The sequence below is a fragment of the Xenopus tropicalis genome, chromosome 6 (genome assembly GCF_000004195.4).
Source record: "Xenopus tropicalis strain Nigerian chromosome 6, UCB_Xtro_10.0, whole genome shotgun sequence".
Classification (NCBI taxonomy): domain Eukaryota; kingdom Metazoa; phylum Chordata; class Amphibia; order Anura; family Pipidae; genus Xenopus; species Xenopus tropicalis.
In genome coordinates, this window is record NC_030682.2 from 7,009,443 (window position 1) to 7,025,047 (window position 15,605).

The 15,605-nt window shown below is 50.1% G+C and overlaps 2 protein-coding genes across 2 annotated transcripts; one reads left to right on the top strand and one right to left on the bottom strand.

The window, feature by feature from the left end:
* The first annotated feature begins 136 nt into the window (after nucleotides 1-136).
* On the top strand, nucleotides 137-6,435 carry bcas2 (breast carcinoma amplified sequence 2). The gene is given in 7 exon segments (NM_203593.1): nucleotides 137-242; nucleotides 4,075-4,167; nucleotides 4,628-4,698; nucleotides 4,832-4,993; nucleotides 5,117-5,167; nucleotides 5,433-5,513; nucleotides 6,026-6,435. Coding segments are annotated over 7 exon segments (672 nt in total). The 5' UTR covers nucleotides 137-149; the 3' UTR covers nucleotides 6,147-6,435.
* Nucleotides 6,436-7,410: 975 nt separating this feature from the next.
* On the bottom strand, nucleotides 7,411-10,280 carry ndufb10 (NADH:ubiquinone oxidoreductase subunit B10). The gene is given in 4 exon segments (NM_001017250.2): nucleotides 7,411-7,581; nucleotides 8,441-8,580; nucleotides 8,799-8,937; nucleotides 10,119-10,280. Coding segments are annotated over 4 exon segments (525 nt in total). The 5' UTR covers nucleotides 10,267-10,280; the 3' UTR covers nucleotides 7,411-7,483.
* Nucleotides 10,281-15,605: the final 5,325 nt, after the last annotated feature.

Genomic DNA, 15,605 nt, shown 5'->3' on the forward strand with positions numbered 1-15,605 from the left:
CTATTGGTCCGGAATGAGCCAATGAAAAGCTTGCTTTAATCAGCCAATCACAAAGCGCAGTGGGTTAACTCCGGGCCTATAGCTGTAAAGGCGGCGGCGGAAGCAGCGGCCGTAACTTCCGGTGAGTTTGTTCCTCCCGGAGCGCAAAGATGGCGGGGACCAGCCTGGTTGCCGGGGATGTTGTGGTGGATGCGCTGCCCTATTTCGATCAGGGCTATGATGCGCAGGGAGTGCGGGAAGCGGTGAGTGGAGGGGCATTTCTACTGTAAATACCCGGTCTGTGCTGCCCCTGTGTGTCACATGACTCCCATTGGGGGCATTTCTACTGTAAATAACCGGTCTGTGCTGCCCCTGTGTGTCACATGACTCCCATTGGGGGCATTTCTACTGTAAATACCCGGTCTGTGCGGCCCCTGTGTGTCACATGACTCCCATTGGGGGCATTTCTACTGTAAATACCCGGTCTGTGCTGCCCCTGTGTGTCACATGACTCCCATTGGGGGCATTTCTACTGTAAATACCCGGTCTGTGCTGCCCCTGTGTGTCACATGACTCCCATTGGGGGCATTTCTACTGTAAATACCCGGTCTGTGCTGCCCCTGTGTGTCACATGACTCCCATTGGGGGCATTTCTACTGTAAATAACCGGTCTGTGCGGCCCCTGTGTGTCACATGACTCCCATTGGGGGCATTTCTACTGTAAATACCCGGTCTGTGCTGCCCCTGTGTGTCACATGACTCCCATTGGGGGCATTTCTACTGTAAATACCCGGTCAGTGCTGCCCCTGTGTGTCACATGACTCCCATTGGGGGCATTTCTACTGTAAATAACCGGTCTGTGCGGCCCCTGTGTGTCACATGACTCCCATTGGGGGCATTTCTACTGTAAATACCCGGTCTGTGCTGCCCCTGTGTGTCACATGACTCCCATTGGGGGCATTTCTACTGTAAATAACCGGTCTGTGCTGCCCCTGTGTGTCACATGACTCCCATTGGGGGCATTTCTACTGTAAATAACCGGTCTGTGCGGCCCCTGTGTGTCACATGACTCCCATTGGGGGCATTTCTACTGTAAATACCCGGTCTGTGCTGCCCCTGTGTGTCACATGACTCCCATTGGGGGCATTTCTACTGTAAATAACCGGTCTGTGCTGCCCCTGTGTGTCACATGACTCCCATTGGGGGCATTTCTACTGTAAATACCTGGTCTGTGCTGCCCCTGTGTGTCACATGACTCCCATTGGGGGCATTTCTACTGTAAATAACCGGTCTGTGCGGCCCCTGTGTGTCACATGACTCCCATTGGGGGCATTTCTACTGTAAATACCCGGTCTGTGCTGCCCCTGTGTGTCACATGACTCCCATTGGGGGCATTTCTACTGTAAATACCCGGTCTGTGCTGCCCCTGTGTGTCACATGACTCCCATTGGGGGCATTTCTACTGTAAATAACCGGTCTGTGCGGCCCCTGTGTGTCACATGACTCCCATTGGGGTCATTTCTACTGTAAATACCCGGTCTGTGCTGCCCCTGTGTGTCACATGACTCCCATTGGGGGCATTTCTACTGTAAATAACCGGTCTGTGCTGCCCCTGTGTGTCACATGACTCCCATTGGGGGCATTTCTACTGTAAATAACCGGTCTGTGCTGCCCCTGTGTGTCACATGACTCCCATTGGGGGCATTTCTACTGTAAATAACCGGTCTGTGCTGCCCCTGTGTGTCACATGACTCCCATTGGGGCATTTCTACTGTAAATAACCGGTCTGTGCGGCCCCTGTGTGTCACATGACTCCCATTGGGGGCATTTCTACTGTAAATACCCGGTCTGTGCTGCCCCTGTGTGTCACATGACTCCCATTGGGGGCATTTCTACTGTAAATAACCGGTCTGTGCTGCCCCTGTGTGTCACATGACTCCCATTGGGGGCATTTCTACTGTAAATACCTGGTCTGTGCTGCCCCTGTGTGTCACATGACTCCCATTGGGGGCATTTCTACTGTAAATAACCGGTCTGTGCGGCCCCTGTGTGTCACATGACTCCCATTGGGGGCATTTCTACTGTAAATACCCGGTCTGTGCTGCCCCTGTGTGTCACATGACTCCCATTGGGGGCATTTCTACTGTAAATACCCGGTCTGTGCTGCCCCTGTGTGTCACATGACTCCCATTGGGGGCATTTCTACTGTAAATAACCGGTCTGTGCGGCCCCTGTGTGTCACATGACTCCCATTGGGGGCATTTCTACTGTAAATAACCGGTCTGTGCTGCCCCTGTGTGTCACATGACTCCCATTGGGGGCATTTCTACTGTAAATACCCGGTCTGTGTTGCCCCTGTGTGTCACATGACTCCCATTGGGGGCATTTCTACTGTAAATACCCGGTCTGTGCTGCCCCTGTGTGTCACATGACTCCCATTGGGGGCATTTCTACTGTAAATACCCGGTCTGTGCGGCCCCTGTGTGTCACATGACTCCCATTGGGGGCATTTCTACTGTAAATACCCGGTCTGTGCTGCCCCTGTGTGTCACATGACTCCCATTGGGGGCATTTCTACTGTAAATACCCGGTCTGTGCTGCCCCTGTGTGTCACATGACTCCCATTGGGGGCATTTCTACTGTAAATACCCGGTCTGTGCTGCCCCTGTGTGTCACATGACTCCCATTGGGGGCATTTCTACTGTAAATACCCGGTCTGTGCTGCCCCTGTGTGTCACATGACTCCCATTGGGGGCATTTCTACTGTAAATACCCGGTCAGTGCTGCCCCTGTGTGTCACATGACTCCCATTGGGGGCATTTCTACTGTAAATAACCGGTCTGTGCTGCCCCTGTGTGTCACATGACTCCCATTGGGGGCATTTCTACTGTAAATACCCGGTCTGTGCTGCCCCTGTGTGTCACATGACTCCCATTGGGGGCATTTCTACTGTAAATACCCGGTCTGTGCTGCCCCTGTGTGTCACATGACTCCCATTGGGGGCATTTCTACTGTAAATACCCGGTCTGTGCGGCCCCTGTGTGTCACATGACATCCATTGGGGGCATTTCTACTGTAAATAACCGGTCAGTGCTGCCCCTGTGTGTCACATGACTCCCATTGGGGGCATTTCTACTGTAAATACCCGGTCTGTGCTGCCCCTGTGTGTCACATGACTCCCATTGGGGGCATTTCTACTGTAAATAACCGGTCTGTGCTGCCCCTGTGTGTCACATGACTCCCATTGGGGGCATTTCTACTGTAAATACCCGGTCTGTGTTGCCCCTGTGTGTCACATGACTCCCATTGGGGGCATTTCTACTGTAAATACCCGGTCTGTGCTGCCCCTGTGTGTCACATGACTCCCATTGGGGGCATTTCTACTGTAAATAACCGGTCTGTGCTGCCCCTGTGTGTCACATGACTCCCATTGGGGGCATTTCTACTGTAAATACCCGGTCAGTGCTGCCCCTGTGTGTCACATGACTCCCATTGGGGGCATTTCTACTGTAAATACCCGGTCAATGCTGCCCCTGTGTGTCACATGACTCCCATTGGGGGCATTTCTACTGTAAATAACCGGTCTGTGTTGCCCCTGTGTGTCACATGACTCCCATTGGGGGCATTTCTACTGTAAATAACCGGTCAGTGCGGCCCCTGTGTGTCACATGACTCCCATTGGGGGCATTTCTACTGTAAATACCCGGTCAGTGCTGCCCCTGTGTGTCACATGACTCCCATTGGGGGCATTTCTACTGTAAATACCCGGTCTGTGCTGCCCCTGTGTGTCACATGACTCCCATTGGGGGCATTTCTACTGTAAATAACCGGTCAGTGCTGCCCCTGTGTGTCACATGACTCCCATTGGGGGCATTTCTACTGTAAATACCCGGTCAGTGCTGCCCCTGTGTGTCACATGACTCCCATTGGGGGCATTTCTACTGTAAATACCCGGTCTGTGTTGCCCCTGTGTGTCACATGACTCCCATTGGGGGCATTTCTACTGTAAATACCCGGTCTGTGCTGCCCCTGTGTGTCACATGACTCCCATTGGGGGCATTTCTACTGTAAATAACCGGTCTGTGTTGCTCTCAGGCTGCAGCTTTGGTGGAAGAGGAGACCAGAAGATATCGGCCTACAAAGAACTACCTGAGTTACTTGCCCACCCCCGACTATTCCGCATTTGAGGTAATGGCTTTCTCCCTATTCTGCAGCACCCTACACTGGGTGCCCCTCTGCTCTATTCACGGTGGTTGCACATTGGCCAACCAAATGGCTTCCCTGCTAGAGAACTCACCCTGGCAACTAAGAACCTATTGCTCTGTGAGGCTTCAATTTTATTGTTACTGTTACTTTTTATCCAGCCCCTCCCCTATACTCATTCACACCACTGTCTGGTTGCTAGGGTAAATTTGACCCTAGCAACTTGATATCTCTGCAAAATATTAATACTTCATTATTCATTCTGCTACTACTCGTCCTTATGTCTGTCAGTTCTCCAAAGATTGCTTTCATAGTCCCATAACCCCGAGGGGTTTGCATGCACAGAGCCCACCCTGGCACCTACTGGTGCTAATATCACGTGGGTGGGGGGCATGTTCCCTTCACAGAGGAGACCAAGATTCCAACTTTCATTCATTTTATTTAGACTGAAATCATGAGGAACGAGTTTGAAAGACTTTCGTCGCGCCAGCCCCTCGAACTGCTCAGCATGAAGAGGTGAGTGCCGTCTGGTTACTATGGGTTACTGGACCAAGATCTGTGCATTGCTTTACAGCCCTGTGGTTTCCATGTGGTCTCATTGTGCTGAAGGGTATCCGTGGAAATACCATACCCCTCTCTCTGATTCTAGGTATGAGTTACCGGCCCCCCTATCCGGCCAGAGGAACGACATCACCGCGTGGCAGGAATGTGTCAATAACTCCATGGCCCAATTGGAACACCAGGCCGTCCGTATAGAGAACCTGGAGCTCATGTCCCAGCACGGCTGTAACGCCTGGAAAGTCTATAACGAGTGAGTTGGGAACATGGCGTTGGGGGGGGGGGGGGGGGGGGGTGTTGATTTACAGCACAGGATATAGCATGACCCAATGATACTGCCGCCCTTCAGTCACGTGATTCTTCTGTCTCCTCCCAGGAACCTGCTGCATATGATCGACTGCGCGCAGAAAGATCTCCAGAAGTTACGGTGAGACGGCATTAAGCCCATACTAACCATATATATATATATATATATATATATATATATATATAATCCTTCCCTGGCCGTGGGGAAGAGAGCAGCCCAGAAGCAGGAAGTGCAGAGATTTAGAGCTCAGTTCCTGTGTAATTACTGGGATGAGCTTCGAGTTACCTACGTGGGGTAGTTCCTAGCCCTGGGGTATTACTAGCAGTTGCACACTTCCATTTTAACAGCTCTAACGCTTTCACTATTTGTCTTGTTACCGGAACAGGAAAAAGATTCAGGACTTGAACTGGCAGAGAAAGAACTCCCAGCTGACAGCAGGTGCCCGACTCAGAGAGATGGAGTCAACGTAAGTGAGATTTGTGCATTTTGTTCACACCTAGGGTGAACTTATCAAGGGAATACCTACTCCCCTATACTGTATTTCCATGAATGAAGTACACACAGGCTTTGAGTGTGCCTAGCGGGCTGTTCCTGCTGAACAGGGGAATCCCTATGCTGCCATAGTTTTATGGTATCTCTCTGTACAGGCTATGAGCAAACTTAGGGGGCTGTTCCTGCTGAATTGTGCTTAGTACAGGGGAATCCCTATGTGCCATAGTTTTATGGTATCTCTCTGTACAGGCTATTAGCAAACTTAGGGGGCTGTTCCTGCTGAATTGTGCTTAGTACAGGGGAATCCCTATGTGCCATAGTTTTATGGTATCTCTCTGTACAGGCTATGAGCAAACTTAGGGGGCTGTTCCTGCTGAATTGTGCTTAGTACAGTGTATGGTATTTATGGGATGCTAATATTTTAGCTTTAATAGAACTGGTAGTCATTTTCGTCTGTCTCTAACTTGCTTTCTGTGCCGGTTGCAGGTGGGTGTCTCTTGTGAGCAAAAACTACGAGATTGAGAGAGCAATTGTGCAAATGGAGAATGAAGTCTATCAGCTGAAAGAGAGGAGCGGGGAGAATAAGGAAAATATTGAAGATTATTAAGGCCCTGCCCCAAGGATTACAGGTTCCAGGGTAACAGCACCGGTCCTGCTGCAGAGACTCTGGCGCCATGTTGGGCAGCGCTGCTGGGGGTTCTGGTTGCTTTATGGCTCTTCACTCTGGAAATGTAGCGAGTAGTCTCTGCCTGGGTGCTGATAGGCGCAGGGATGGGTCTCCCTGTTTCACCCAAATGCCCCAGTGCTGCCTCGTAGGCCGGGCACATACCGGCTTTTATAAGGAAATTCTGACTTGTTTTTCACTGTAATATTAATAATAAAGTGTTTTCCAGAAATCTTCCACTTTTATCATCCTGTGCGCTCCTGGGGGTCTGTACTGAGCACCCCACACAACCGTAACCCTGGCCTGGGTGGGGGCACACCATTATATATTAGATAGCACCCCCGTCTCTGCACAAGTGCCTGATCTCACCAGAGGGAAATAGGTATGTTCTGAGCTGGGACGGATTTCCCACATGGGCAGCTTCGACAGATAACGGGTCATGTGTGTAACAGTGAGAGGAAATCAGCGTAAAAACCAATGAACTGTCTTCTATAGGCCATAGAGATACAGTGGGAAAGCCTGGCATTGCCCTTCCTCCTGGGTCTCATCTGTTTTTACAATGTTAATATCATGAAGGTGTAACAGGAGCGCCCCCTGCTGTTCTGTGCAGGCGGAGACACAAGCAGCACTGAGCCCAGAGACACTTCCAGCATCAGCAAATGAAACTTTTCCCCTATCTGTCTGGCTCTGACTTGGTGTGAATACTGCAAATAGCATGGAAACTAAAGAAGTAGGGCAGAAATGCTGTACATTATGTTTTGGGCTTCTGTACCAGCCACACAGCCCTTCAGCAGGGAAGATCTGTGCCAGTAAAGATGCCCCAGTAGCCCCCATCTTCTCTTCTGCCAATTCACTGCACATACTCTGTGCTGCTGACACAATATACTGTATGTATAGAATATTAATGTTGCAATATAACACTGATTAGTAAGTAATACAGCTGCCCAGAGCCCACTGAGCATGTGTGAGTCGCAGACACTCCTCTGACGGCTGTAAAGACCTGAATCACTGATGCTAGAGGGAGGCTGAACCTGTAGGCTGGGGCAGTAAGTTCAGTATATAAAATATAGCATTTCTAGCCATGTTCATTTTTAGGGTTTAGTCCTTAAGTGCCCATAATGGCGAGGCTGGTTACTAAGGGAAGGGCAGCCGGGCAACCTGTACAGAGCAGCAAGGGAGGTTAAACGACTGGCAGCACAAGTGGAAATGAAGTTCTAATAGAGAGTTTATTATACAGACAGTATGGCAGGAACATGTACAAGTGCCGCAGGGTTTGGGGCTCACTGGGCCTGAGCCGCCGCTTTCCTTTCCGCAATCATCCGGTGTTTCTGCTTCATCAGACATTTGCGAGCGTTGCCGTAAGCGCCGAGGTCGCCATCTGCCGACACAGAAGGAGTTTAATGGTCAGTAAGTTTAGTTGCTTTCGCCCAAGCTGCCAGCAAAATGTGCCTTGGGGGGGTCAGACTATCAGATGCCCGGCACAGGCAGGAGTATTAGACATGTGATTTGTCAGCGACTCAGTGGGGGTGCCAGTGTGAAAGGTGGGGGGTCAGAGTATCTGCTGCCTGGCACAGGCAGGCACTTTAGCCAATTCATTTGTCAGCTACTCAGTGGGGGGTGCCAGTGTGTGTGGGGGGGGGGGGGGGTCAGACTATCCGATGCCCGGCACAGGCAGGCACTTTAGCCAATTCGTCAGTTACTCAGTGGGGGTGCCGGTGTGTAAGGAGGGGGGAGGGGGACAGAATATTCGATGCCCGGCACAGGCAGGCGCTTTAGCCATTTCCTTTGTCAGCTACTCAGTGGGGGTGCCAGTGTGTGTGTGTGGGGGGGTCAGACTATCCGATGCCCAGCACAGGCAGGCACTTTAGCCAATTCATTTGTCAGTTACTCAGTGGGGGTGCCAGTGTGTGTGGGGGGGTCAGACTATCCGATGCCCAGCACAGGCAGGCACTTTAGCCAATTCATTTGTCAGTTACTCAGTGGGGGTGCCAGTGTGTGTGGGGGGGGGGGTCAGACTATCCGATGCCCGGCACAGGCAGGCACTTTAGCCAATTCATTTGTCAGTTACTCAGTGGGGGGTGCCAGTGTGTGTGGGGGGGGGGTCAGACTATCCGATGCCCGGCACAGGCAGGCACTTTAGCAAATTCATTTGTCAGTTACTCAGTGGGGGTGCCAGTGTGTAAGGTGCAGCGCATTGGGCACCCCCAGTGAGTCTACATTCTAGGAGCTGCACTTACATCTAGACTGGTAGCCCTTGGCTGCTTCGGTGAACTGGGCAACCTCCTTGGCACAATTCTGTACGTAGCTGTGGCCCTCGCGCTGCTGGCACGCCCTCATCCTCTCCTGCAGGATCTTCACGATCTCCTGATCCACTTTGCTGCAGAGACAGAGAATGGAGTGGCCTTTGTTTTACTCACCTCAGGGAACCCACACACTAACTGCCCACCCACCGGCCCATGAGTCGCAACTCACTGCCAGCCTGAGGCAAGCTGCCCAGTCTAGGGGCTCTCTTACTGGGAACATTAAAGGAGAAGTTAGAAAATAGGTGTTTAATCATTAGGGTGCCTCCTACAGAGAGAAAGGGGAGATACGCACTGATCCCTTTTCCATTGCATTTCAGCTTCAAAATAGCACAGGTAGTCGCCAACTTCACACTCGGTCAGGTCGGGCACGCGGCGGTACTGCCTGTGGTAGTAATAATACGTGTTCCTCGAGCGCTGCCGCTCAACCCAGTCTGCAAAACACATAAGGCAATGTGTATAGTAAGGTAATGCATTTAGTAAGGTAATGTGTATAGTTAGGTAAGGAATGTAGTAAAGCAATGTGTATAGTAAGGTACTACAGATGTATGTAAGGCAATGTGTATAGTAAGGTACTGCAGGTGTATAGTAAGGCAATGTGTATAGTAAGGTACTGCAGGTGTATAGTAAGGCAATGTGTATAGTAAGGTACTACAGATGTATGTAAGGCAATGTGTATAGTAAGGTACTGCAGGTGTGTAGTAAGGCAATGTGTATAGTAAGGTACTGCAGGTGTATAGTAAGGCAATGTGTATAGTAAGGTAAGGAATGTAGTAAAGCAATGTGTATAGTAAGGTACTACAGATGTATGTAAGGCAATGTGTATAGTAAGGTACTGCAGGTGTATAGTAAGGCAATGTGTATAGTAAGGTACTGCAGGTGTATAGTAAGGCAATGTGTATAGTAAGGTACTGCAGGTGTATAGTAAGGCAATGTGTATAGTAAGGTAAGGAATGTAGTAAAGCAATGTGTATAGTAAGGTACTACAGATGTATGTAAGGCAATGTGTATAGTAAGGCAATGTGTATAGTAAGGTAAGGAATGTAGTAAAGCAATGTGTATAGTAAGGTACTACAGATGTAGGTAAGGCAATGTGCATAGTAAGGTACTGCAGGTGTATAGTAAGGCAATGTGTATAGTAAGGTACTACAGATGTAGGTAAGGCAATGTGCATAGTAAGGTACTGCAGGTGTATAGTAAGGCAATGTGTATAGTAAGGTACTACAGATGTAGGTAAGGCAGTGTGTATAGTAAGGTACTGCAGGTGTATAGTAAGACAAACACATACACAGTAAGGCATGTAAGAGAGTGGGATAGAATTGCCCCTCAGATCCGGGTCCCACAGGGATTGGGCAGTAAGGGAAGCCAATGATGTAAGAAAGGTATTTGTGGGGCTCTATGGGCAATTACCCCCCCCCCCCCCCCGGGGCCGCTGGACTCAAGGACAGTATCCCCCCCCCCCCCCCCCCCCGGAGCTACCACTAGGTGTCACTAGTTACACACTGCGGCCTGGCAGCGCCGCCTCTCGGTAGGTCCGGGCAGAGAGACAAGTACCGCAGCTTCCCGTACCCCAAGGCTACTAGCCCTCCCCCAGCTCCCAGCAGCCTGCCCGCACCGTGGAACTGTGTGACCGGTACATCCACCGCATAGTAGAAGAGCTTGGAGACGATAACGGCCGGGTTCGGGAGGGCGGTGTGCTTGTCCGGGGCCGGGGTCCGGCTGGGGGGCTCCGGGTACGCGTCCTTACTCCACTCGTCCGGCATCTCCCAGGTCACAGCGGACGCTGACAGATTCAAAATGGCAGCACCGCCGGAACTCAGCGGCAGGCTCAAGCCCGCCCCTTCCGGCCATTAGGTCATGTGATCAGAATGTCCCAAATATGACAAGCAGGTGTGCGTTTAGCGCCGAGATAGGGGCCCTCAGGGTTACCGGGTTGGCGGGTTTCCTGCCAAATTGGGCTACTAACTTAAAGCCCTGGTGGGTTTCCAAAGTACAAACCCGCCAAGGTACAGTTTTGGGCCATTTTTTTGAGCCTTGGCGGGTTTGTAGTTTGGAAACTAGCTAAAGTTTTTGCACTAGTAAGCATGCCATGTCCCATTGCATGCTGGGTAATGTAGTTTGTATCTAACAATTAGCCTACAGCTAGGATTAATATAAAACTACAATACCCAGCATGCAATTGGGCAGTATAGACAGAGGCTCCCATTTCTAGATTGGGAATCCATTTCTGTAGTGACTTCCCACTGGACTGGGCACAGAGGGAATTATCAGCCATCCCAGTAACTGGGTAGTGATTATATGCTGTAAAAAGGCAGGTTTTCCCATATATATTTTGATTTTTTAGAATTGTTTTTCATTGCGCATATTGGGCTATTTTTGGGCTACTTTCTAAGTGGCTTTTGGCTAGTTTTGGGCCGGTTTTAGAACTGACTTTGGCTGGTTTGGAAAAATAAATCTGGCAGCCCTGGCGTTGAGATAGGGGGTCCTTGTCCCTCAGTGACGGTTGCGGGCAGGGTTCATCTTTAAATTAACTCTTAGTTTGCTGTAGCGAGTGCTGTTCTGAAATGATTTGCAATTGGTCTTCGTTTTTTTAATAATAGGCAGGTTTTTCATTATTTTACTTTTTGTTCAGCAGCTGTACAGTTTGGAATTTCAGCAGTTATCTGGTTGCTAGGGTCTGGTTTACCTTAGTAACCAGTGAGTGATTAGAGAGAGACTGAATAGAAAAGAAAGTAATAAAATGTAACAATAACAATAAAACTGGAGCCTCACAGAGCAATAGGTTTTGGCTGCCGGGGTCAGTGACCCCCATTTGAAAGCTGCAAAGAGACAGCGCCCCCCCCCCCAGTTCGACCCTGTAAAGGGCAACTAAAGCCATCCAAATATAAACTCATTTCCCATCTCCCTCAGGGAGGCCACACCTGTGGGTCTCCCATATTTCCGTGGGTATGGAATTGGCTCCACACAGGGACCCTCCACATCTCTTATTATGTATAATATTCAGCTTCGCAACTGTCACTTCATTCCAGGATCCGGACTGGCAATCTGTGGGTTCTGGCAAATGCCGCAGGGGCTGCTGCCCGAGGGGATAAATGATATAGAAAATCACTATTTATTGTGCTGGGGTGGGGGGGAGGCTGTTTGGGCCTCTGGGTACTTGCAATGCCAGGGCCCATTTGGTCGCCCAGTCCTTGCTTGCTTTACCTCTATATGTTATAAATGACAGGAGCTGTGTTGCAGTTGGTCTGTTTGATGGCTCTTTCTGCACCTCTGGGAGCCCATAGGCTTATACCTGAGCGACAGGGAGAGACAAAGAGCAACACACGGACCTATAAACATGTTCTGGGTGGTAAGTGGGCAAGCAGAAGCTCTCAGCCCATCCCTTGGTGCCATGGCTTAGCTATAAGGGGAGAGGGGGGCGATAGCGTTCTGTCTATACCCTGCCCCCCCCCCCCCCCGTGCCTGACTGCAACCACAGCCCCCCTACATCACCCCAGGGCTGTCCCACTATCCTCACAGGGGGTGCTGAGGCCCAAAGCTCACACTTTTGCCCTGGGATGAAACCTGTATTTACCGCCAACAAATATTCCCCCCCATAAAAAAAAAAAAGGTTAAAAAAAAACTTCATATGGGGAATGTAATTAAGTAAGGGTTGTGCTGTTTATGTGGGGGGGTGAATGGTTCATTTAAAAGGATTTACAGATGGGGCCACTAGGCTATTCCCCCCTTGACCCATTAATTAGAGCACCTTAACCCATTAGTCCCTTGGGCCCCAGCACAGAGGGCCTTGCCAACAAGTAAAATGGTGCCCCAATAACATAAATGGACCTGCAGCCATGACTATGCCATTCATCACAACATCCATTGCCATTAACTAAAACCACACCCATTCTCCTACAAGCCCCACCCCCTTTGCAACCTACAAATAACACTTTTAGGTCTTTTGAAAGATTCCTTTGGTGACTGACAAATAAGCGGATCTAATAGTATATGGCAATAATAATAATAATAATAAAATTGCAAAGGCAAATACCATCAGGGTGTTGCACCACTGTAGCCCAGTAGGTGGCAGCAAATGACTGATAGAGAGATAGGATTCCTATAAATAACACTTTATTCAGATGTCTGGGTAGAAATTAATACAAATATGCGGTGCATTTCCTTTTGTTTCATGTTGTATCCAATTGGATTGTTATTGCTAAGTGCAACTATCAGTCCCAGAAAGGGCAGAGCTGAGAATACTCAGGTACCCTGTACTTGGAAACCCCCGGGCTGTTCTCTTCCCCATGGTTCTGCAGGGTATGGGCTCAAATTAAACGATACAAGGGAATCAATGCAAACGCCTCTCTCCCCCCAACTGACCCATTTCTACGTGTGCAAAACTACAAACCCCACATTCTTTGTGCCCCTGAGGATGCTGGGAAGTGAAGCTGTGCAAATACTGCAGTTTGGCCAGATGTGCTCGATATTATAGATATCCATTAGCCAATAGGATTGTGCAGGGAATGAGCGCACTGTTGGGCCTCCGTGTTCATCTCCCTCCATAGAAGCCTCTGCCTGTGTAAATCTGGGAGTTAATGGAGCAGAGTAATGGATTCACAGCAGCCGCTGCTCTCTTCTGGGAAGATGGAGCTGTTGGTTAAATGCCTGGGACCTGGGGGCTGGGGGGAGGCAGGCCGGGCGTGGGGGTCTGTTCTGGAGCTTGGGGGGGGGGGCCCAGCCTTGAGCATCACATGTGCCTCTGTGTTTGCCCTTGTGGCCAATGTGCCCTTGTGTTGCTGTTGTGTCCCCAGGGTGTGTATAGAGTTAATGGGAGTCAATATAGGGGGTCACTGTACAGATAATGGATGGGAACGTTTGGTGCCGCTCACTTCTTATACACAATTATTTGTATAGGGGCCCCGGGCCCTGCCCTCTGCAACCAATCAAGCATTTCCTTTCATTATCCTGACTGTGCTGTTTCAGTTACCTTGTAATTGGTTGATTGGACTGTTGATTTACATTCCATAAGAATTCCACTGGATTAGAGCCCGAGACTTTACAATTCCCTCCCTACAAACCGACAGCTGCTGCACATCTGTGGCACTGCATTGGTGTTTAGCTGCTGACATAACAATGTACAGCACTGGGGTGTGACTGACGCTACAATGTACAGCACTGGGGTGTGACTGACGCTACAATGTACAGCACTGGGGTGTGACTGACGCTACAATGTACAGCAATGGGGTGTGACTGACGCTACAATGTACAGCACTGGGGTGTGACTGATGCTACAATGTACAGCACTGGGGTGTGACTGACGCTACAATGTACAGCACTGGGGTGTGACTGACGCTACAATGTACAGCACTGGGGTGTGACTGACGCTACAATGTACAGCACTGATGTGTGACTGACGCTACACTGTACAGCACTGACATGTGACTGACGCTACAATGTACAGCACTGGGGTGTGACTGACGCTACAATGTACAGCAATGGGGTGTGACTGACGCTACAATGTACAGCACTGATGTGTGACTGACGCTACACTGTACAGCACTGACATGTGACTGACGCTACAATGTACAGCACTGGGGTGTGACTGACGCTACAATGTACAGCAATGGGGTGTGACTGACGCTACAATGTACAGCACTGATGTGTGACTGACGCTACACTGTACAGCACTGACATGTGACTGACGCTACAATGTACAGCACTGGGGTGTGACTGACGCTACAATGTACAGCACTGGGGTGTGACTGATGCTACAATGTACAGCACTGGGGTGTGACTGACGCTACAATGTACAGCACTGGGGTGTGACTGACGCTACAATGTACAGCACTGGGGTGTGACTGACGCTACAATGTACAGCACTGGGGTGTGACTGACGCTACAATGTACAGCACTGGGGTGTGACTGACGCTACAATGTACAGCACTGGGGTGTGACTGACGCTACAATGTACAGCACTGATGTGTGACTGACGCTACACTGTACAGCACTGACATGTGACTGACGCTACAATGTATAGCAATGGGGTGTGACTGACGCTACAATGTACAGCACTGGGGTGTGACTGACGCTACAATGTACAGCAATGGGGTGTGACTGACGCTACAATGTACAGCACTGGGGTGTGACTGACGCTACAATGTACAGCACTGGGGTGTGACTGACGCTACAATGTACAGCAATGGGGTGTGACTGACGCTACAATGTACAGCAGTAGAGTAAGGCTGTTGCTATTGCAGGGGACCTGGGTGGAGCGTTGCTATTGGCCGCTATATTCCTGTGGGGGAATGTGTCTGTTCCCATTAAGACATGACTGTAATTTCCCTGCTCTCTGGCCCTGACAGTTATTGCTACATATAAAACATGGAGCCAATGTGGCCTGAGAGCGTCTCCCACCGCGCATTGATCCCCATCTCCACCCGCCGCTTAACGTCGCCATAGCAACACAGCATGGCGTGACCTTGGCTCCGTTCATACACAGACTGGCTGTGGCTTTTGCCGGCTGAATGCATTTAAAGGCACAGAGGCGCCGGCGGCTGCAACCGCACAAGTCAATGGGAGGTGATCCAATTAGAATGGGGTTGTACCAATTATAACTGGCACGGGGGGGGCATAACACTGAGATTCCCGTAAATCCCCTATGTAAAAGGTGCAGTGCTATTTATTAGCTTACACCCCTATGGTACATCCCTGGACTGAACCATCTCCATAGAGGGGTAGAGGATGCCCTCCGCTTTATAAATACGCCCCTAGGAGGGCACCGCCTATGGCCCTGGGATGAGCTTACCTACTGGGGCAGAGCACAAGGGGTTAAGTACAGGGCTACTGGTGCACTTTGTGCCTGCCTGCCCCCTTGCCTCCACTTCCTTCCATTCATTTCAGTGCAACCCTGCCCCCTGGTGGCCAAACGTAGCAGAAACGTAGAACTAAACATCCCTAAGGGGTATATTCATGACGCTGTGTAAAAAGTGGAGTGAAACATTACCGGTGATGTTGCCCAGGGCAACCAATCAGCAATTAGATTTCAACAGTTGGAAACCCAAAGCAAAGCATCTGATTGGCTGATATGAGCAACATTACCAGTGATGTTTTACTCCACTTT